Here is a 23,174-nt window from a genome sequence, read left to right as displayed (position 1 = left end):
GAAGTGGGGCGGAGGAGCGGAAACGTGCTAGGGGTCCGGGAGCGCGGGGCCGTCTGGGAGTTGTAGTTCGCGGTCCTGTGGCGCTCGTGCCAGGCGGATGTAGCCGGAGAAGGCGGGCGGAAACGGGAAGCCTTCGGTGCGGGATTCCCGGCAGAGGCTGCAGAGTCTGAAGCCCGGCGGGCTGAGGGGAGTTGACGGGCGGCGGGAGGTGGCGCTGGCGGCTCCCGGAGGCCCCAGTTCCCTTAGGGCGGGCGCCGGGTGGACCTCACCTCTGGCTCGTCCAGCATGCGTGGGTACCCGGGGGGCGGCTGCGGGCGCGGGGCCTAGGGATGATCTTGCCGGTCGCCCGCTGCGCGCTCCGCAGGCTGCAACGGCCGGGAGCCCGGGCCTTGTCCCGCGCTGCCATGGAGGTGGCCTTCCGAAGCGTGCGGAAAATTCTCTGTGTGGCCGAGAAGAATGACGCGGCCAAGGGGATCGCCGACCTGCTGTCCAACGGTCGCATGAGGCGGGTAAGGAGGCGTCTTTCCGATCAGCTGTGTGGGTGAGGGAGCGGTCCCGATCACCCAGCGGGAAGGCGAGGCGGGCTCCGGGAATAGACACGGAGGCCACGTCCCTCGCTTCTGGGTCATTGCATTGGCTTCCTGTCTTTTCCGAATGACAGGCATGCAAAAGTATAGTTAAGACGCTCCACCCGTGTACTTCTTGAAAACCTTGGTTTCTCCTCGTCCACTACAGCGGTTCCCAAACTTGTCTGATAATCGGAACCAGCTGGGGCACCGGCTATTCTCTAGGTCTGGCGTGAGATCAGAGAAGTCTGAATTTTAACATTAGTCCCTGTGATTCGAAAGCTCAGTTTTTGGGAACCACAGACCAAAGCCCTTTAACTTGGCAGTCAAGCCCTGTCTGAGCATTGCCAGCTAACTAGCTCTCCCCAGCTCTCTTGCATCCCCTGTGTTCTGCAGCCCCACTGACTTTGCAGTCTGTAAACGCATATTGATGGGGCAGTACTGCCTAGGGTTTGGGACTAGAGCGAACATCAGCCCTATTCCTACTAGTACAAATTCCAAGAAACAGGCAAGTAATGGATGAGAATGGGTCTTAGACACACTGGAGGTGCAAAGGAAGGGTAAGGTAAAAGATTTTGTATAAAAGTGGGCATAGAGGCAGCAAGGACTGTTCAGGAAAATCTGTCAAATTAAAGTGGATCATGAAATGGTTTTCTGGAGGCCATTTCTAAGAGTATGGGGCAGAAGTTCCCTGCCCTTTTTTCTTGAAAGATCCCAAGGTCCTTAGACCTCCATTTCTAGCTCGTGGATAGTGGGAGCAAGAGCTGATGATGTGCTGTAGAGTTCAGGCCTCTGACCCCTCACGTGGAAAACTCCGGTAGCTTTCTCCCTAGCCTTTCACTCTTGAAATTCTCCTTTGCCAAAGTGACTTTATAGAACACAGATATGACCCAGTAATCCCCCACTTAAAACCTACATTGTTTATCTCAGCTGGTGCAGAAAACACATTTGATAAAAATTTAATCCCCTTCATGATAAAAGGCATTTTGAAAAGGCCATTACTAACTTTAACTGGAGGGTGAAAGACTGAAAGCTTTTCCTCTGAGCTCAGGAACGAACCAAGATTGCCTGTTTTCACCATCACTATCCAAAATTACTAGAAGTTCTAGCTAAAGCAATTAGGCAAGAAAAAGAAATCTAAATTGGAAAGAAGAATTAAAAATATGTCTATTTGCAAACAACATGATCTTATAGAATAGAAATCCCAAATAATCCACAAAAGACCATTAGTGCTGATAAATTGGGCAAGGTTGCAGGATACAAGATCAGTGCACACAAATTAGTAGCAATGAAAAATCCAGAAAGAAAATTAAGGAAAAATCCAGAAAGAAAATTAAGGAAGAATCCAGAAAGAAAATTAAGGAAGAATCCAGAAAGAAAATTAAGGAAGAATCCAGAAAGAAAATTAAAGAAACAGTTCCATTTACAATAGCATTCAAAAGCACACTGAAAACTACAATCTTCTATGTGTGTGCAATTTTTTCATGATTTTATTTTTTATATTCAGAAAGATAAATCTTAATGAATCCTGCTGTACATTCAGTGACAGTGATGTGACAGTTCCTACAGAGTGCTTAGAGAAGGAATTTGTGTTTTTTTTTTTTTAATAGAGTGGACAACACTGCAAAAGAGATCACAAAAGCAACGTTCTTGGTCTACCAGGTGGTTGGGTTTTTTTCTTTCTTTCTCCGGACTCCAGAACTACTGTAATTTGGGAACATCCACTTTCCCTGAGCACCTCCCCCAAATGGGGAACCACACATAATTGTGTGCCACCCTCAGATGGGAATTACAGGGGACAAGTTTGAAATGTAAGGAAAAACATTTCACTTCCTTGAGTCTACCACTGGGAGAGGAGACCGCCTGGAAGAGCCCTGTTTTGGGGTCACACGCATGTTATCAGACCAGTTACTTACCTTGAAAGGTATATTTAGAACAGAGGTTTTCAGACTGTGTTCCCAAGAGACCCAAGGGACAGTGGATATGCACCTCAGGAGTCACTTGGGGCTGGGCTGGGGAGAGGCTGAGTCAGCTGACTTCAGCCTTGTTATATATCATACTAGTGTGTGTTTGGGAAGGCTTCAGAGCTTTCTTAAAAAGTCAGAAACCATTTTCTTGGGGGGGGGAAAAAGTTGCTGGCACTGCTTCTCTTAAAAAAGTCCAAAATTACTTATTAGACAGTTTCTTTTTTTTTTTTTTAAAGATTTTATTTATTTATTTGACAGAGATAGAGACAGCCAGCGAGAGAGGGAACACAAGCAGGGGGAGTGGGAGAGGAAGAAGCAGGCTCATAGCGGAGGAGCCTGATGTGGGGCTCGATCCCATAACGCCGGGATCACGCCCTGAGCCGAAGGCAGACACTTAACGACTGAGCCACTCAGGCGCCCCTATTAGACAGTTTCTATTCCCTATTACTAAAAGGGCTTAACTAGCGATTGGAGTTTGTAAAGGGGAATTTCTTTTCTTGGCAACATTGGCAACCAGTGAACTCTTAAGTATCAGATACTAAAATAAATTCCCTCTTAAAATTTGTCATCATGGGGGCTCCTGGGTGGCTTAGTTGGTTGGGCGTCTGCCTTCTGCTCGGGTGGTGATCTCGGGGTCCTGGGATCGAGCTCCGTGTCTGGCTCTGCACTCAGCAGGGAGTCTGCTTGAGGATTCTCTCTCTCTCTCTCCCTGTGCCCCTTCCCCTGCTCATGTGTTCTCTCTCTCTCAAATAAATAAATAAAATCTTTTGAAAAAAAATTGTCATTATGCCTCAAAGAGAACCTCATTTATTATTCCGCTCAGAAAAATTGTCTTTGTGGGGCGCCTGGGTGGCTCAGTCGTTAAGCGTCTGCCTTCGGCTCAGGGTGTGATCCTGGCATTGTGGGATCGAGCCCCACATCAGGCTCCTCACTGGGAGCCTGCTTCTTCCTCTCCCACTCCCCCTGCTTGTGTTCCCTCTTTCGCTGGCTGTCTGTCTGTCAAATAAATAAATAAAATCTTAAAAAAAAAATTGTCTTTGTAAGAAAGAGGAAGAATCTTCTCGACACTGACCCTTCTTGGCCCTCGAACATTTCTCCACTTCCCCGTTGGCCATTTTTTTGTCTTCTGTGTAGTGTTGGTGCAAAACTCACATGTGTGACTACTTTTAATGTCCCTGTGGAGGAAGGTGGTATCTGCTCAGAGAGGGTCTTGTCCATCCATGATTGCAAACTGAAGAATTGCTTTATAGACTGGATTCCAGTTCTGACTGGGGCTCATAGCGTTACTGGACTTTAGAGCCAGAGGAGAACTTAGAGGTAACCATACTCAAAAATAAATTGATGTTCGGAAAAGTGAACGACTTGCCTGTGCTCACAGTTGACAGGTGCAATTGGACAGCCAGAAAGTAGTAGAAGTATATGGGGAAGAGGGAGAAAATTGTCAAGAGAATTATGTCCTGATCCTTCTTCTGCCTTTAATTTGTGATATGACCTTGGACGCATCCATTCTCATTTATGAGAAGATATTATATTAGCTGGCCTCAAGGTTACCTTCCAGCGTAAAAACTCCACGGACTCTACCAATCGTGTGCTTGTAACTGTTTCGAGGATCGACGTGATAAATGGTCTTAGTAACGTAGCCAATTCTTTGTCTTTAGGAAATACTTTTCCATATTAGCACTTACCAGCATTCTGCTTCATCCTTAGGCTGAGGAATCATTTGTTGTCCAAATAATCGATCTGTTATATTTTTGTTTTCTTCTAGAGGGAAGGATTTTCCAAATTCAACAAGATCTATGAGTTTGACTATCATCTCTACGGCCAGGTAGGTGGCTTTTAGATCCGTGTGCCATTTTGGGGTACATTCCTGGAGTTTTTCGATATGGCTATAGAAGGAGCAGCTGTTTACTACAGGTCGTCCCCAAATTGCTCGTATCTTGAGTTATTCGATCAAGAAGAATGAGCCTGGCCACTGTAGAATAAATCACAATCTTTTCAGAATACCGATTGTTAAGACCTAAAGATCCCTGATGACAGGCGACCTTTTATAATTTATAAGGAAATCACTTTTTAATTAAATGCAGGCCCATCTCTTTATAATAAGAAAGAAGCTCATACGCAAGAGTTTCAGGAAACTTTAGATCCTATCAAAGTCATTGCGCTGCTAGAATCAGAATGGTGATTGTCTTACTATGGCATTTGGCGTCAAAGAGACATATTTATGTTCATTTCTTCCTCATCTAACTAGGTTCGGGTTTGGTTTTTTATAGACTTTGTTTTTTTAAGAACCATTTTAGGTTTTTAGAGCAACACTGAGAGGGCAATAGATTTCCTATAGCACCCCTGCCCCCCCCAGATGTACCACTGCCCCCCCAAGGTCAGCATCACTCACCGGGGTGGTATATTTGTACGTTCGAACCTACACTGACACATCACAGGCAACCAAGTCCGTAGTTTACATCAGGGTTACCTCTTGGTGTTGTACGTTCTGTAGGTTTGGGCAAAAGTGTAACATGTATCCGTCATTGTAATTCCATGCAGAGTAGTCCCACTGCCTTAAAGTCCTCCGTGTTCCATCTATTCAATCCTCCCCACCTCCCCCCAAGCCCCTGGCAACCCCTTTTTTTCCTTTAATAGAAGTTTCTCCCTTTTATTTGGATTATCTGGCAAAAGGTAATTGCTAAAAGACTAACTCCAATTTTGTTATCCTTCAGAATGTTACCATGATAATGACTTCAGTCTCTGGACATTTGCTGGCTCATGATTTCCAGATGCAGTTTCGCAAATGGTCAGTACACTTCCTGGGGAGAAGAACGTTCTGAGTGTTACAGTAAGTTGTGAAATACTGCAGGCATTTCGAGGCATGTCGATCTTACCCTGGAGCTTACAACACTCAGGTGACTGTCTTAGTCCGTTTGGACTGCGGTAACAAAATGTCATCAACTCGAGGGGCTCGTAGTCGACCAGAATTTATTTCTCCCAGTTCTGGCTGCTGGAAGGAGGAGATCAGGGTACCAGCACGGTCAGGTGAAGGGCCCTCTTCCCCATTGCACTGTGCCCACCTCTCCCTGTGTCCTCTCCTGGTGGCAGGACCTAGGGAGCTCTGTGAGGCCTCTTTTATAAGACCCCTAATCCCATTCATGAGATGCTACCACCCTTGTGACATAATCACCTGTGAGAGTCCCCACCTTCTAACACCATCACACTGGTGTGAGGATTCCAACAGGTGAATTTTGAGGAGACAAAAACCATGGAGACCACAGCGATAACCAAAGATCAACTGAACCCTTGTGAATTTTTGCCTTACGTTTAGAGTAAACCACCACTTTGAAGCATGTTTCCCTTAAAATAGCCAGACCTGTTTCACGTGGTCATTGGATTACATCTATCCTGTTGCAGACATGTGTGAAAGAGTTCCAGAATTTCTTCTTAGCCACTCCTGTTTGTGCGGAGGGTCGTAGCCTTGCTTTGAACCCTCTGGTGTTTTCACGTGGAACTTTTTCTGTTGGGGATCCATCCGTGAGCACACTGGAACAATTTTTTTCTCATTAAAATGGGGGACTTTTCGTCCTGTGGCTGAGGTTGGGTGTGTTGTGTTTTCATTTTTTTTCTAGGCACAGCTGCAATCCCCTTGTTCTCTTTGAAGCAGAAATTGAAAAGTACTGCCCGGAGAATTTTGTAGACATCAAGGTAGGATGTTTTGGAAGACGTGTGGCACCGGAGTTGAACAACTCCCAAGTACAAAATAATCGAACTGTGATTCCTGCATTCTGAATGCATTAGAATTTAGAGATCAAGTTTCCCACCACACTTAGTACCATGATTTTATTTTTTAACATACTTTTTAAAGGTTTTATTTATTTTAAAATGAGAGAGAATGTGAGTGCAGGGAGGGGCAGAGGTAGAGGAAGAGAGAGAATCCCAAGCAGACTCCACGCTGAGTATGGAGCCCAGCTTGGGGCTCGATCCCATAACCCTGAGATCATGACCTGAGCTGAAACCAAGAGTCAGTCGGACGCTCAACCGACTGAGCCACCCAGGCATCCCAGTACCATGATTTTAAAAATTACTCCCACTCATCATATAAATGAGGCCATTTAAACTAAGTAGCCAAGGAACTAAAGTAAGCGTTTTTGTAAGTAGTGGTTGTTTAAATCTTAGGAATAATATTGTTAAATTATTAATCCTAGACTCCAGCCCTAATTAGCATGGAGCGACAACAAAGTGTAAAGGGTCATTAGACAGCAAGTTATGAATTCTCAAGCAGTCAGGGCACCTATAATTAGTTCACTCCTAACTGGGAAGCCTTCTTGGGGTAAAACTCAATTTAGGGATTTTTTTTTTTTTTTTTTTTTTTTTACCAGGACATTGTTAGAGCCATGAGAGTTACAAGTATGTGTTAGAACTGAGTTTTAGGGGCTCCTGGGTGGCACAGCGGTTGGGCGTCTGCCTTCGGCTCAGGGCGTGATCCCGGCGTTATGGGATCAAGCCCCGCAACGGGCTCCTCCGCTATGAGCCTGCTTCTTCCTCTCCCACTCTCCCTGCTTGTGTTCCCTCTCTCGCTGGCTGTCTCTATCTCTGTTGAATAAATAAATAAAATCTTTAAAAAAAAAAAAAAAGAACTGAGTTTTAGGTTTCATCAGACTAGGATAGTTGTATTAAACCCTCAGGCTTCTAGAAGCTCACTTACAGGTTTGTGATTCTAAGCTGGAGAATTGTACTAGTGGCCTTGGCATCCTTAGAGATGGTTAAGAGCAGTTTCCCAGATCTCTCCTTCTCACCAAGTTGCCCTATTCCAAGAACATCACTAATCTTCAGTCAAATCTCTTTAGCTAGAGGTGTCAAGTGATTGAAATTGTGCTCTCACTGGTCCTTCCTCGTTGGGAATTTCAGAAAACTCTGGAACGAGAGACTCGGCAGTGCCAGGCCCTGGTGATCTGGACCGACTGTGATCGAGAAGGTGAAAATATCGGGTTTGAAATTATCCACGTATGCAGGGCTGGTAAGTGCTGTGGCTTCTGAGTTTCTGTAGTTTGGGACCACAGAAGTAGATGGTTCCCCTGTGCCAATGGGCTATGGCTGAGTTCCTCCCCAGAGAGTCTCTCCCCTGGATCCATCAGTTCTCCCCAGCTGTGTGTCCTGGAGCAAGTTACTAAACCCTCAGGAGCCTGAGCTTTCTGGAAAGTCAAGCCAGTCTGACACAGTTGCCAGGGCTGCGTAAGGACTAAATGAGTTAACCAGTAGCACAGACCATGTGTCCTAGGGCTTGTCACATGTTAGAGCAGGGACTTTATACATCCTATTTCTTTAAGTTATATATCGAATATTTGTAAGGGAACATGTATACCATATGTACAGTACGAACAATAATTCTGGAATGTTGTGTTTGTCTGCTGTATTCTTTGTACAATGCCTGGATGTTAATACATACTTGTGGAATGACTTCAAATGGCTCGAACGGAGCTGATGATTTCAGGTAACATAGAGGAAGTGACACAAAGCCCATTCTCAGGCTTCAGAGAAGACGGTGTCTGTTTTCCCGAACTGTGTTTGTGTGGAAAGCTGTAATGACTCCTGGGAATTTAAGTACATTAACTTCCAAGGACAGCATAGGTGTCCTGTGTTATTTCCGTGCCAGGACATGAAATATCCCCGTAGGACCTTTTAATTGACAATGTTTTCATTTTCCGTAAAGTCTAAGAAAGCAAGTGAGGTTAGGATCTTGGGAGGCTCACCAAGAGAATAGCCGAAATTCTCTTGAATCACTCAAATTCACACCACTGTTATTTCTGACAACACTAAGTTTAGCAGCTATAGTGAAGGTTTCTTCCTAGGTGGCTAGCGTGCTGTTAATTTAACCTCATCAGAAAATTGGGTGCCTCCCAGCGTCTCGGGATGGTTTACGTTCCATTCAAGGTGGTTTAAGAAAAACGAGCCCTTTATGCTGGGACGGCAAAGTGATTTGACTTTGCCCTTGGTGCCTCTTCCCCAGTGAAGCCCAGTCTGCCGGTGCTGAGAGCCCGTTTCTCTGAGATCACGCCCCGAGCCGTCCGGGCGGCCTGTGAAAACCTGACCGAGCCTGATCAGAGAGTGAGCGACGCCGTGGACGTGAGGCAGGAGCTGGACCTGAGGATCGGTGAGCCGCCAGCCAACTCCTTCGGGTGTCCACGTGGCACACTGGGTGTTGGGGAGAATGGGGTTTGCGTGTAAGTACATGCAGCTAGCTTTGATCTTACGGCCCTCCATTTTCTCCTTCCTTCCTCACTTTCTAGGAGCTGCCTTCACTAGGTTCCAAACCCTGAGGCTTCAGAGGATTTTTCCCGAGGTCCTGGCAGAGCAGCTCATCAGTTACGGCAGCTGCCAGTTCCCGACCCTGGGGTTCGTGGTGGAGAGGTTCAAAGCCATTCAGGCTTTTGTGCCAGAAATCTTCCACAAAATTAAAGGTAAGGCTGGGGGAGTTGTATATGGTGTGGGGCCCAAGGGCCCGGGAAGAACCGGGAGCATAAATGGCAGAATTTAAGTGTGTGAGTTTTTCAGCCTTGCTGTCCTTCCTCCCACCCCGTTACGAGGTTCAGAATCCACTCAGTTTCCTTAGGCACCCAAAATATTCCCCAAGCAATGTTTCGTATTCCTTTGGATTTTCACTGCAATGTACTTTCTCCTCTCCGTCCTGTCCAATGGCCTCTATGAGTCATGGCCTTCCCGTTTGTCCCCAATACAGTAACTCATGACCACAAAGATGGAGTCGTAGAATTCAACTGGAAAAGGCATCGTCTCTTTAACCACACGGCTTGTCTTGTCCTCTACCAGCTGTGCATGGAGGTAAGAAATTATTTAGAATTTTAATGATCTGGGAAGACCATTCTGCAAGTTCCCAGGCCAGTCCTTCTCTGTTAGCGGAGGTGGTCCTGCTTCATTTTCCTGTTGAAATGTAGCTTTCAGCTTGCATCTCAGGATATCATTTTTGGGGAACCAGTAAGACCGGAACTCCATGAAAACAACGGTAAATAATGTGAAAGTAAAGGATCTGTAGACCTTTTAGATAAAGTCAGAAATTGTAAGAACTGGATAGCTGCAATCTCTCCCTGCAGCAGAATGCTGTCACCAGAGATAACTCGGGATCCTTTAGACCATTCTAGAACAGTAGAGTCCTAAAGCTGGAAGGATTTTGCACAGCATCTGGTCCAGCTCCCTCTTCCACTGGTCACATGAGGAGCTCTAGAGAGAAGAAAGTCACAAATGACCAAGTGAATTTCATACGGGGACTGATGCCAGGAAGTAAGAGGATAAAGGAATAGAGACCGGAAGCAGGGACGGGACTGTTCTAGGTGTGGTGGTCGTGGAAGGCCTCTCACGGTGACCTCTGAGTGAAGCCAGGGTGATTAGCAGGAGGCAGCAGCGTGGGTCAGGAGAGCATACAGCACGTCAGAGGGCCACAGGCCAGCCAGCGGCCAAGTTCCGACCCTCGGACCGACCTCCGACCCTCGGACCGACCGTCTGCATTGTGGTGCTGCTGCTTTTCAACCAGCGCATAGTTGCCAGCGTTAACGTGGCGGCTGCGCTCAGTGGTGCCTCAGGAAAGCTCAGAGATCTCTCCTTCGATGAGTCACGTGTGCCCCTGGCCATAGCCCCCCGGCAGGCTTATTATCGATTTGGTAAGGGGGATGGTAACTTGTGAGCACCTGTTACAGTGCCAGACACGCCGTATGTTACGTAATACTGTTCAGTCCTCATGGTGCCTTTGAGGCTGGTGACACTGTCCCCACCTCACAGGTGAGGCGGGAGGGGGGTAAGTAACTTGTGCACAGACGCTGTAGGCTAATAAGGAGCAGAGCACGACTGGACCCCAGTGTATCTGACTCTCCAGCCCCCTCTGCAGACCACACTGCCTCCCAGGAGTCCCTCTCTCCACCCTTTGACCCTAGCGGTCTGGCGGCCACCCAGCGTGTCTGTGACACTGCATGTTTATCTGTTCAGTAAAAGAGAGCTGTCCTATTTCTACTTTACTGGGATGTGGTGCAGGAAAATCTAGCAGGTTTTATACTTTGAGCTCCTTGTAAAGAGCCCCTGGAGCCCATGCCGTTTGCAGAGAGAAATGTGGATTTTGAAATACAAATGTCCTCATCATCAATTCAGTTAGGCTGAGTTCTTTGTTCATTTGTAGTCTCTGAAAAGCATGAAGTTGGGCAGGGTGCCTGGGTGGCTCAGTTGGTTGGGAGACTGACTCTTGATTTCGGCTCAGGTCATAATCTCAAGGTTGTGAGATCGAGCCCCGTGTCGGGCTCCACACTAAGCGTGGAGTCTGCTTGTCCCTCTCCCTCCCCCAGTGCTCCTCCTCAAATAAATAAGTAGGTAAATAAAATCTTAAAACAAGTGTGAAGTTGGGGGAGGGGGCGTGCCTGAGTGTCTCAGTCAGTTAAGGGTCTGACTCTTCATTTCAGTTCAGGTCATGATCTTGAGGTTGTGAGATCAAGTCCCATGTCAGGATCCATGCTGGGCATGGAGCCTGCTTAAGATTCTCCCTGTCCCCCTCTGCTCTTTCTCCCCCCCCCAAAAAAAAAGTGTGAAGTCAGTCTTAAGATTGAGTTTTCCGGTTTGTAGTGTGTGATTTCTCCTATTTCTAATTTAGTATTATCCTGAATTTTTAAAAAAATCCACACTGTGTGTATAGATAGGAAACAGTTCTTAGGAGATGCTTAGGAGAGCTCGTGAAGTTGCCCCTCAAAGCCTTGGTTTGAGCGGGAAGGTGGTGATGTCTCCACCACACCATGGGCTACAAGCCGACGTTCCCTGAGGTCCTCTCACGGCCAGGGCAGGGACCTCTGCTGGTGGTGTCATCCAGAACGGTGAGCTGAGGCTGCCGCGGGAAAGCTGGACAAGGTACACCAACAGGTTAATACGGCCTCTGCTTTTTCTGGCTTTCTAGGATCCCAGGGCAACCGTGGTGGAGGTCAGGTCTAAGGCAAAGAGCAAGTGGAGGCCTCAAGCATTGGACACTGTGGTATGTTCTAGAAGAGTGCGCCAGGTGCTCAGAGCTCTGACCTCCCGTGGTTGGGACCCGGCTTCTGCAGCAGGCAGTGGCCCAGTGGCAGGAAGCATCACCCTTCACGGGGCCACGCAGGAAAGTGGTGGGAAGAACAGAAACCCCAAAACAGGGCCTGCTTAGTCTTCTAATGCTGGGTGGTTTTTTAAGTTAATAAAGGCAGTATAGCTGCTTTGTGTGGGGTTTGGGGAACAAAAAGAGGAAGACACGGCCCGCCTCACCTTGCCAGCCTCTCGCAGTCTCGGATATAATCTGAGTGTCTGCCTCTTTTTTTCACATGTGTGTATTTTACGTTGTTACAGCAGGTACCTTGGTTTTTCCCACCCAAGCATTGTTTTTAATGTTTCCGTATAGTCTATGTAAACGTCATTTTTAAAGATCTGCATTAAGAGCCTACCTTAAAGGGAACAGAGTTTTTCAGATTTTTAGACCCAGGAAGAGCCAGCCCCGTTGGACATAACTTGGAGTTAACTATCTTGGGGGGGGGTGCCCCTTCCTAGTGGCCACTTTGCAGGAAAATGCAGGGTACAGCTTCTGTGGGGATTCCCTCTGGAGACTGAACGTACAGAGCAAGCAGGCTGAGAGAAGCATGCAGGGACCGGTGGGCAGTGTGTTCTTTATCTGCGGTGTGGCATGGTGTGTGTGTGCTCCGACTGACAAGGGAAGAGTTATGGATTGATTTCCTGTAACAGATGTAAGTGTGTTATTCCTCCCCGGTTAAATACGCTTTGACACACAGCCAGCAGCATTGGTGGAATGTCACCAAGGGGAAGGACAACCGATTATCTCCCAGGAGCTCTTGAAGACTGGTATTCATCGTCCTAGAGAAGTTGCTAGGGCCCGGGTGGTATTCCCAAAGCGTGGTTCCCAGACTGCCTGTATTGGATTCTGTGTATTAGCTGGCTTGTTGAAAAATGCAGATTCCTGGCCTCTCTCCCAGCCCTCTTCTGTCAGAATCCCCAGTGCTCAGGGCCCGGGAATCTGTTGGCTCCTCGGGTGATTCTTGCTTCTGCCCGTCGGATCGGCCCCATCGCTGCCCGGCAGGCTGAGAAAGCTTCCCTCAGCACAGTCTTTCCCCTTCTGTGTGACAGCAGCTGGAGTGCCAGGGGCCAGACATTTGTGAAGATGAGTTGTGCGGCCGTGTTGTGCCCTGTGACTCCCGCACTACACCCTAACTTGCCTATGACACATTTACAGGAGCTTGAGAAGCTGGCTTCTCGAAAGTTGAGAATAAATGCGAAAGAAACCATGAGGATTGCCGAAAAGCTCTACACCCAAGGGTAAATATTCCACATTTGGGAGTAGAATTCAGTGTGTCTTTATCAGGGTGAAATTATTTTATTTTATTTTATTTTTATTTTATTTTTTATTTATTTATTTTATTTTATTTAGTTTTAGAAAGTGGGGGCAGAGGGAGAGAGAGAATCTTAAGCAGGCTCCACACCCGGCATGGAGCCCAACATGGGACTCGATCTCACACCCCTGAGACGATGATCTGAGCCGAAATCAAAAGTCAGATGCTTGACCGACTGAGCCAACAGGCATCCCATTTTATTTTATTTTTCAAAAAGGATTTTATTTTTAAGGAATCTCTACACTCAACATGGGACTCGAACTCACAACCCCGAAATCAGGAATCACACACTCCATCCAGTGAGCCAGCCAGGGGCCCCAGGGTAAACATTTTAGAGCTTATGGGAAAATGCAGACTGTCTAGTTATCACCTGACCTCTGAAGTAGAAGAATTTGACACTGACTTTTTTGACATGGAAAAGGCATTTCAAAATCCCTTCCTAAAGTAAGAGCCCATAGAGTGAACTCACATCCCACTGTTGAGCTCTCAGCAGCTGTCCCCAGGGCCTTGGCAGGTGGCACACAGCACCTTTGGGAGTCATTTGCCATCGTAAACCATCCCATCTCGGGTTGTGAGCGCCCTCGTGCCATCCAGGGACCGCGTAGTCCACGTTAACCAGTGTGACGGCCACTCGCCACAGGGGACTATTGAGCGCTTGAAATTTGAGTCGCGCTGATTGGGACATGCTCTAAGTGTAAACTATTTTGAAGACTTGTATGACATGTAAATGATCTCATTAATTCCGTTTAAGTGGCCAATAAAAAATGTTACATGGAGGGTCTACATTATGGTTTATCAGGCAGCATTCTTTTCTTTTTTTTTTTTTTTTTTGATTTTTTTTTTTTAAGATTTTATTTATTTATTTGAGAGAGAGAGTGAGTGCACACAAGCGGAGGGACAGAGGGAGAAGCAGACTCCCTGCTGAGCAGGGAGCCCGACTTCAGACCCTGAGATCACGACCTGAGCCAAAGGCAGATGCTTAACCAACCGAGCCACCCAGGCGCACCGGCATTATTCTTTCTGTGCTAGAAGCAAAGTCATAGAAGCATGCTCTGTTGCCTCTGTCAAGGCCATGGGGGTCACTGGCAGAGTGACGATGGATCGGGCCAGCCTGTGTCCCCGGCCACATAGCTGCTGGCAGGCCGAGCAGGAGTGTGTCCTGCCCCGCGCTGCCTGTCGCACATACTCTCTGGCTTCTCGGAGTGTCTCAGCAAGCGAACCTGCTGTTGCTCACCCCGCTGTGGGTCCCGTGTGAGAACCTTCCTTCAGTTGCCCTCAGTTGAGCTGGCTAGGGCAGGTGGGGTGTGGCAGGTGTCTCCAGGTGTTTCCAATCGGATCCAGTTGTTTCTAGAGCAATTATAGCAATTTCTTTTTCTATTTGCTTGCCTTTGTTCTAGGTACATCAGCTATCCTCGCACTGAAACAAACATTTTCCCCAAAGACTTGAACCTGACCATGCTGGTGGAGCAGCAGACCCAGGATCCGCGCTGGGGGGCCTTCGCCCAGAGTATTCTAGAGCGGGGTGGCCCCACTCCACGCAATGGGAACAAGTCTGACCAAGCCCACCCTCCCATCCACCCCACCAAATACACCGGCAGCTTGCAGGTCGGTTTCCCTGCCTCCTGCCTCCTGGAACCCGGGGGAAGCGAGGGGTCAGTAGCACTTGAATATACTCTGCAGGCTCTTACTTTAGGAACTAAGTGATTTTGAAATAGCTCTTCCATTGTAGCAAAGAGATGCTTCACCGTCTCGCGTGGCTTCCATGAGCCCCCACCCCTGCCCAGGGGGGCTCTACTCTGTTCAGCCCACTTCCCACTCTGTCAGACCCTCCACACTCGGCTGGGCACAGCCCCCCATGGGGCCCCCACAGAACCACTTGGTCTTCTTGGCCCCTCGTTAACTCGAGGCATCTGCCCCTGGCCTCCCCAGACTGGACTGGGTTCCATTGCCGTCCTGATGTGGTGACTGTGACGCTGGAGTCCTGTCGCGGTCCAGTGGCGGCAGGGCTTTGAGGCAGCCCTGAAAGCTCAGGCGTCTCACCTGCTGTCACCCTTCCTCGGCGCGGGGATGTGCTCCGTGAGGCCGAGCTGGTTGGGCTTGTTTGACAGATGCAGGCTTATTGCAAAGCTGCGTCCCATCTGGTCTTTGTTTCCTTCTTTTATTAATACATACTGTTCTTCTCCGGCTTTAAATGTGATAATGGGTTCATTTTAGACAATTTAGGAAATTCTAAAGATTATAAGGAACAGACATTCGCCATTTCCCCATACGCTGAAATATTTTTAAGTACGACACTTAATGATGGCATAGACGTACCATAATTTATTTTGCCAAATCTGTTTTTTGAGAATAAATTGCATCCAACTTTTTGAGACGTGATGACAGCGAATGTTTGTGTCAGTGTTTCTGTGGGCCTCCCACGGTTTCCTTGGGATCCCTTCTAGAAGGAGAATTACTGGCTGTGAGTTTGAGTGTCTTGGGGGCTTCTAACAGATGGAGCCTCACTAGGTCCTTGATTACTTACTTGGTAGAAAATCACCACAAACCCTGGGAGGCTGGGCTGCCGGCTACCACTTTCCTGTGTCTTATATACAAGGGGTCTCGTGTTAGCTATTACGCTTTTACCTCGTTTTCTCCTTCGGTTGGGTTTACGTCAGAAAACATTGGGCAGGGGCGCCTGGGTAGCGCAGTCGTTAAGCGTCTGCCTTTGGCTCAGGGCGTGATCCCGGCGTTCTGGGATCGAGCCCCACATCGGGCTCCTCCGCTGGGAGCCTGCTTCTTCCTCTCCCACTCCCCTGCTGTGTTCCCTCTCTCGCTGGCTGTCTCTCTGTCACATAAATAAATAAAATCTTTAAAAAAAAAAAAAAAGAAAGGAGGGGCGCCTGGGTAGCGCAGTCGTTAAAGCGTCTGCCTTCGGCTCAGGGTGTGATCCCGGTGTTCCGGGATCGAGTCCCACATCGGGCTCCTCCGCTGGGAGTCTGCTTCTTCCTCTCTCACTACCTTGCTGTGTTCCCTCTCTCACTGGCTGTCTCTCTGTCACATAAATAAATTAAATCTTAAAAAAAAAAAAAAGGAAACATCGGGCAGGTTGGCCCGGTGTTGCATGCAGGTGTGGAAGCTACAGGAGCTGCGTGCCCTGTTCTGTGCAGAACTCGAGGCTGGAAGGTGGTCTACACCAGGTCAGACTATTGGTGAGGCTGCGGTCCCCGGACGGTAATATTCTGAGGGAGTTGCAGACTCTTCCCTTGTCTTCCCAGGGAGATGAGCAGCGGCTGTATGAGTTCATCGTGCGGCATTTCCTGGCTTGCTGCTCCCAGGATGCTCAGGGGCAGGAGACCACCGTGGAGATCGACATCGCTCAGGAACGCTTCGTGGCCCACGGCCTCATGATTTTGGCCCGGAACTATCTGGACGTGTACCCGTATGACCACTGGAGTGACAAGGTAATAAAGCACAGGCCCAGTCAGAGGTCAGAGTTCACGTCCCCCGTGGGCCTCGGGGAGAGGGGAAGACGGTCGGGTTCCCAACCCTCATGCGGTCCGTTGGAACAGGGCCACGCTCTTTGAAATGGCAGTTGTCTTTTGCCTCAGTGCCGCGCGGAGTGCTCAGACTGACGCTTCTGCTGCTCCCTGTAGACCCTCCCTGTGTACGAGCAAGGCGCCTGCTTCCAGCCCAGCACTGTGGAGATGTTGGACGGGGAGACCAGCCCACCCCAGCTGCTCACCGAAGCCGACCTCATCGCCCTCATGGAGAAGCACGGCATTGGTCAGTAGCCGGTCGTCATGGTAACCAGCAGCTCTCTACCTCTTCTGGTCTTCAGGACAGCTCTGCCGTGGGTGTCCTCTTCTTGACCCCCTTTATAGCTGAAGGGAGGCTTAGAAAAGTTCAGAACTTGCCTAAGGCCACGAGGTGTGCAAGGTTTTTTGTGGGTTTTTTGGTGGGTTTTTTTTTTAAGATTTATTTATTTTAGAGAGAGTGGGGGGTGGGGCGGGGGACAGAGGGAGAGAATCCCAAGCAGACTCCACTCAATGTGGAGCCCGACGCAGGGCTCTATCCCATGACCCTGAGATCATGACCTGAGCCAAAATCAAGAGTCGGATGCTCAACCGACTGAGCCACCCAGGTGCCCTGTCGTGCGAGTTATTAAAACCTGGATCTGCGTAAGTCCACTCTTACACTCTTAACCTCTGCCCCACACCAGCCGGATTAGGACATCAGTGTGTCCCACGACTCGGGGGTCTGGACTGGGAGCAGCCTGGCCAGGTCCTGTCTGTGGACTCAGTTTTTTTGGCCCACACAGGGGTTTGTTTTTATTTTGAATAAGGTACCAACATTTCAAACTTGAGAGATTCCACATAAGTGTTGTGTCTTCTTCTTGCGAAGCATCGGGAGGTCTGGCAGCCCAAGCCTTCCCTCCCAGGTGGAAGCAGTCGGTTGAGTTGGGGTGACAGCTGTCTCTTCTCCATTGCGTGTACTTGGCTTCGCTCACCGCTCGTTCCATGCCAGGCCCCTGTGGAGTCCGGGTTGGCCACCCTGCGGCTAGCCACAGGTGGCTGTGCTCTGAGTTTTTGTTAAAGTGTTTTTCCATAATTGTTTAGGAACTGAAATCAGATTGAAAAAGAAATTGGGCCAGAATCGTTTTTCCCAGCAGGTCCCATGGCCCCAGGTTTACAGGCGGGTCCCTCATGACTGATCTGCCCCCTTGTCCGTTTTCATAACGACTCTGAGGATCGTCTCCGGCAAACGTAGTTCAAAAGGGCAGCGGCGTGATGGAGAGGGAAGTGGAGGGAAGGGGAAGTGGAGCTCCCTGGGTGTGTCGCGGAAGCAAGCTGTTCCCCCTTGGGGCACGGCTGCCTTACTACCCAGTGGCTTTTGTAGTTCTGTGACTTCGAAAGAAGGGCCCCTCCTGGAGTCCACTGGCCGTTGTCGTGCTCTCCAGAAACCCTGTCGGTTTAAGTCAAATTAGAGTTCGTGTATCCATCAGGATGTACTCATTAAAAATGTGAGCCTCACAAGAGCTAGACCTCGGTCTAGGCCTGGGGACGCAGCGAGGAATAATGCCTAGGCATCCCATTCCCGTCAGGGGCCATCTGGCAGGAGAAACAAATCGAAGCAACGCATAAACACAGCCTGCTGGGTTCTGCAGGGTCGGACAGGGGCCTTAAAGCCTTGCAGTGGGAATTCCTGGAGAATGAAGCAGGTCTGGCACAGGCAGAGTCTGAGGGAGCACGAAGGGACAGGAGAGCACGTGGCCCTGTGGCCGGGGGCAGATGGGGTGGTCACGGAAGGTGAGGCTGGAAAGATGAGTGGAGCCCAACTGCGGCAGGGCCTGGCACGCTGGCCTGAGGGGCTTGGATATTGGCCTGTGGCTTGCAGAGAGCCATTTAAGATTTCTGACGAAAGGAACGAAGAGAGCTACATTTCTTTTTTTTTAATAATTTTTTATTATGTTATGTTAGTCACCATACAGTATATCCTTAGTTTTTGATGTAAAGTTCCATGATTCATTATTTGCATATAACACCATATACATGCCTTCCTTAATACCCATCACCGGCCTTTCCCAGTCCCCCACCCCCCTCCCCTCCGAAGCCCTCAGTTTGTTTCCCAGAGTCCACAGTCTCTCATGGTTCATTCCCCCTTCCGTTCACCCCCCCTTTCATTCTTCCCTTCGAGAGCTACATTTCTTAAAAATGTTAGCGGCATTATTGAGACATAATTTACATCCTGTACAATTCACTGACGTGATATGTACAGTTCGTTGCTCAGTACAGTGATTGTAGAACTATCACCTTAATCAATTTTGGAACGTTTTCATCGCCTCAGAAAGAAACGCCATACCCCTTAGTAGTCACACCCCATTCCCCCTTCCCTCCCATCCCTCCAGCCCTGGGCAACCACTGATCTTTCTGACTCAGTAGATTGTGCCTGCTTTACCCAGTTCGTACAGTGGAACGATAAACCCTGTGGCCTTTTGTACCTGGTCTCTTTCACTTCGCATGTTCTCAAGGCTCATCCACACTGTAGCGCAAATCAGCACTCGCGTCCTTTCCGTTCCCTGTGCTGTTCCCGTTGTGTGCAGAGACCACAGTTTATCGGTTCATCAGTTGACGGACAGTCGGGTCATTTCCGTTTTGGGGCGATCGTGGATAACGGTGTAGCGCACATTAGCGTACAGGTTTGTGCGTGGACGGGTTTGCGGTTCTCTCGCATAGATACGTAGGAGAAGAATTGCTGGGTCCAGTGGTCGCTCTGTGTTGATCTTTTGAGGAGCCTCTGGACCAACTGCCACGGTGGCCGCCCCGTTTTACGCTGCTCCAGCCCCGTGTGAGGGTTGAGGTTTCTCCACATTCTCACCGACATTTGTTCTCTGTGCTTTTGTGATGCTTCACACCGAGTGCGTGTGAAGTGGTATTTTTTTGTGGTTTTGAGTTGCATCTCCTTGATGACGGAGCTCCATTTGCAAAGGTCCCTTTGGCCACAAGCGTGAGAAATGGGTCGGGTGGAGGAAGCGACCAGAAAGGTGGAGCCCGAGCACGTTGTCCTGATGCAGAGGACGTGATGTGGGCTCCAGCCGTGGCTCTGCCACATAGAGCAGGGGAGAAAGACGTGCAGGCGTCGCCAAGCGGCGTCGACAGCTGTAGTGAGTACGTGGATGCGAGGGCGAGCTGTGGTTGCCGCGTGGGCCCCATGCAAATGGCGGTGTCCGACCGAGAATGAGTCCAGGCAGAGGAAGGTGCCCGTGGGACAGCGGGGGGATTGTCTGCATCACCCCGAGTAACCAGAAGTGGCTTTCAGGGACCGACGCCACTCACGCGGAGCACATTGAGACCATCAAAGCCCGGATGTACGTCGGGCTCACGGCAGACAAGCGGTTTCTCCCCGGGCATCTGGGCATGGGGCTCGTGGAAGGTAAGCAGGAGGAGCTCGAGGTGGGTGGTGGCAGAGCCGTGCGGCGGGAGCCCCCGGGGACGTCGCACGGGGCCGCGCGGAACGCTGCTCTTCTCCCTGCAGGGTATGACTCCATGGGCTATGAGATGTCCAAGCCTGACCTCCGGGCCGAGCTGGAAGCTGACCTGAAGCTGATCTGTGAAGGCAAGAAGGACAAGTGGGTGGTTCTAAGGCAGCAAGTCCAGAAATACAAGCAGGTTTTCATTGAAGCGGTGGCCAAAGCTAAGAAGTGAGTCCAGACCCTCCTTGCCTGCGCGTGAGCTCATTGAGCTCTGCCTCCTGGGCCGTGACCTTCCCCTGAGCAGTGGGAGCGGGTGGGGGCGATTCGGTAGAAAGCCGGTGGTGTCCCTGCTTGCACCTCGTAACGTGTGCCTGCGGGTGCTGAAGTGTCCCCGAGGCCAGTTCGCCTTCTGCAGGGGGGTCGTGCCTGGGAGGACTGCCCACATGCAGCTCCTCCCCCTTCAGGGTTCCCTCCTGAGTTCTGTTCCTTTCTCTAGAGCTTTGTCAGCCTAGAAACCATTAGCAGAAAAACCTGGGCTGGTTATTCCAGGCTGTTGGCTTTAGAGAGGCCATTTCTGGATTTTAATCCTGTCCCGAGTTAATAGGCACATAATCCTGCATCAGTGAATTCGGTGCTGCCGTGTGACACTCTTGTTCTATGGAGTATTTGGAGGTGGCTGTGTAGCAAGCAGTACGTGTGCATATTGTTAGGGAAATACACGTTTTCTGCCCCCTGCCAACTTGGGAAAGAAATGGGATGAACGGGGCACCTGGCTGGCTTAGTCAGTAGAGCAGGTGACTCTGGATCTTGGGATTGAGTTCAAGCCCCATGTTGGGTGCAGAGATTACTTAAAAATAAAATCTTTTAAGATTTTATTTATTTATTTTGAGAGAGAGAATGCACGAGCACGCATGCAAGCTGGAGGAGGGACAGAGGGAGAGGGAGAGTCTCGAGCAGATGCCACACTGAGGGCGGAGCCCAATGTGGGGCTCGATCCCACAACCCTGAGATCATGACCTGAGCCGAAATCAAGAGTCGGACACTCAACCCACTGAGCCACCCAGGTGTCCCCAAAAATAAAATCTTAAAAAAAAATAAAAAGGGAAACGGATGAGCTAGTTTAAATGTCAGCCCAGACAGACAAACACTTCTGGAGTGCGTGCAGGGACCGTGTGCAGTTTTGTTTGATGTGGGGCTGTTGACAAGGCGGAAGTACCTGCTTGTAGCTGGATCCCTGCTGGGAGCTGCCGGGAGCCAGGGAGGAGCCAGGCTGCTTGGCCAACACAGCCCTGTCAGCCTCTGTTCTCTGCATCAGGCCCGTGGTGAGCAGCCAGCAGGTGTCCCCGGTCACACTCACCTTATGGGCACATTAGAATATTGTAGGGGCACCTGGGCGGCTCAGACGGTTAAGCGTCTGCCTTCAGCTCCGGTCATGATCTCAGGGTCCCGGGATCAAGCCCGTGTCAGGCTCCTTGCGCAGCGGGGAGTCTGCTTCTCCCTCTGCTTGCCGCACCCCCTGCTTAAGCATGCATGTGCTCTCTCCCTGACAAATAAAATATTTTTTAAAAATAAAGATTTTATTTATTTATATGAGAGAAAGAGCGTGCGTGCACAGGCAGGGGGAGCGGCAGAGGGAGAGGGAGAAGCAGACTCCCCACTGAGTAGGGAGCCCGACGTGGGGCTCGATCCCAGGACCCTGGGATCATGACCAGAGCCGAAGGCAGACGCTTAACTGACTGAGCCACCGAGGCATCCCAACAAATAAAATCTTTAAAAAAAAAAAAATTGTGAATGTTTTGCTCTTTCTCCAGATTGGACGAGGCGTTAGCCCAGTACTTTGGGGAAGGGACAGAGGTGGCCCAGCAAGAAGCCATTTACCCAAGCATGCCAGAGCCCATCAGGAAGTGTCCACAGTGCAACAAGGACATGGTCCTCAAGACCAAGAAGAATGGCGGGTCAGTGCCCAACTTGCAGCGTACTTCTGCTTACCCGGCACTTGATGGGTTGGCCGGACACTCTCTGCAAGGCCCTGTCGTTTCGTTTCTGTGTCATTATTTAAAGGTGGGCCTGCCGTTGCCGGCCCTTGGACTAGGATATCGGAGATAGAAGGGTAGCTGACGGGGACCTGGCCTTGGACACGTGAAGCGCTCTGGGATTCAGAGGAGGTGGGGGGTGATGGCGCCGCTGTGTCCCCGGTGGATAGGACATCACCCACCCACTGTGGAGGATGATGGGGAAGCAGGAGCTGAGGACCAGGCTGGGTCTGAGTTCAAATCCCACTTCTGCCACACACATTTTGTGCCCCAAAGCAGGTTACTTAGCTCCTGCGCCCCAATTTTCTTTTCCATAAGCCTACGGCAGTGGTATCTACCGTGGGAAGGGTGAGGATTTGGTGAAATGTCTCCAAAGTGCAGTCCGGGGGGTCAGGAAAACAGAATTTGATCCCAGGTCCTCCCGGCCCTTCATTCTTCTGACCCCTGTGGGTTCCCCAACTACTGACCCGTCACTGGCCCGGGCGCAGAGAAGGCCATTCTGGCTCTCAGAAACCAGGAGTTAATGGGCCTGACCTGGGGCTTGGGTTGCCCACAAACACAGGAGCCAGTGCCAGGATGGGCTTAGCCCAGTGCGGGACGCCCCTGTGAGTACTTAGCGAGAGCTGCGGTGACTCAAGCACTCCAAGTGCTCCCGGGTCACCCGGGGGGGTCAGGAGATCGTCCTGTGGAATTGACCACTCCAGAGGCTATCCGACAGTTTCCATTTCTGAGTTTCTAGATTTGCTATGTGAATAATTGGGGTTTAAGGCTTGGTTGGTTGGTTTTCCCCTGGTCCGGTCCTACCCAGGCGTGCCCAGAGGACGTTGTAAATTGTGTTCCCATCAGCTCCTCCAGCTCTACGTGACTGAAGCCGTAAAGAACTGTTGGCCAAGGGCCGTCTGGGTGGCTCAGCCGTTGAGCGTCTGCCTTCGGCTCAGGGCATGATCCCGGGGTCCTGGGATTGAGCCCCACATTGGGCTCCCTGCTCCACTGAGAGCCTGCTTCTTCCTCTCCCACCCCCCCTGCTTGTGTTCCCTCTCACTGGCTGTCTCTCTCTCTCTCTGTCAAATAAAAAGAAAAAGAAAGAAAGAGAGAGAGGGAAAGGGAGGGAGGGAAAAAGAAGGAAGGAAGGAAGGAAGGAAGAACTGTTGGCCGAGAACAACACAGTGCAGGTGTCAGGAGCACAGTGCAGGTGTCAGGAGTAAAGACTCCTCAGACAGCTAGGGTTTTGTTTTTTTTTTAAAGATTTTATTTATTTG

The 23,174-nt window shown here is 49.8% G+C and overlaps 1 protein-coding gene across 1 annotated transcript in view; it reads left to right on the top strand.

Annotated features, from left to right (window-relative positions):
• The first annotated feature begins 257 nt into the window (after positions 1–257).
• TOP3A (DNA topoisomerase III alpha) overlaps positions 258–23,174 on the top strand; it is a 28,997-nt gene continuing 6,080 nt past the window's right edge. Inside the window, exons 1-16 of the mRNA XM_026521131.4 lie at positions 258–509; positions 4,299–4,358; positions 5,248–5,321; positions 6,148–6,223; positions 7,427–7,535; positions 8,526–8,669; positions 8,806–8,976; positions 9,255–9,355; positions 11,460–11,534; positions 12,774–12,856; positions 14,328–14,535; positions 16,188–16,373; positions 16,566–16,695; positions 19,729–19,842; positions 19,945–20,110; positions 21,694–21,837. Of these exons, the coding sequence (XP_026376916.1) occupies positions 330–509; positions 4,299–4,358; positions 5,248–5,321; positions 6,148–6,223; positions 7,427–7,535; positions 8,526–8,669; positions 8,806–8,976; positions 9,255–9,355; positions 11,460–11,534; positions 12,774–12,856; positions 14,328–14,535; positions 16,188–16,373; positions 16,566–16,695; positions 19,729–19,842; positions 19,945–20,110; positions 21,694–21,837 (2,021 nt within the window). The 5' untranslated portion in view covers positions 258–329. The remainder of the gene's footprint in view (positions 510–4,298; positions 4,359–5,247; positions 5,322–6,147; positions 6,224–7,426; positions 7,536–8,525; positions 8,670–8,805; positions 8,977–9,254; positions 9,356–11,459; positions 11,535–12,773; positions 12,857–14,327; positions 14,536–16,187; positions 16,374–16,565; positions 16,696–19,728; positions 19,843–19,944; positions 20,111–21,693; positions 21,838–23,174) is intronic.

Source organism: Ursus arctos, unplaced genomic scaffold (genome assembly GCF_023065955.2).
Source record: "Ursus arctos isolate Adak ecotype North America unplaced genomic scaffold, UrsArc2.0 scaffold_14, whole genome shotgun sequence".
NCBI lineage: Eukaryota > Metazoa > Chordata > Mammalia > Carnivora > Ursidae > Ursus > Ursus arctos.
Note: the sequence above shows the minus strand (reverse complement) of the source record. Positions and strands in the feature narration are given on the sequence as shown.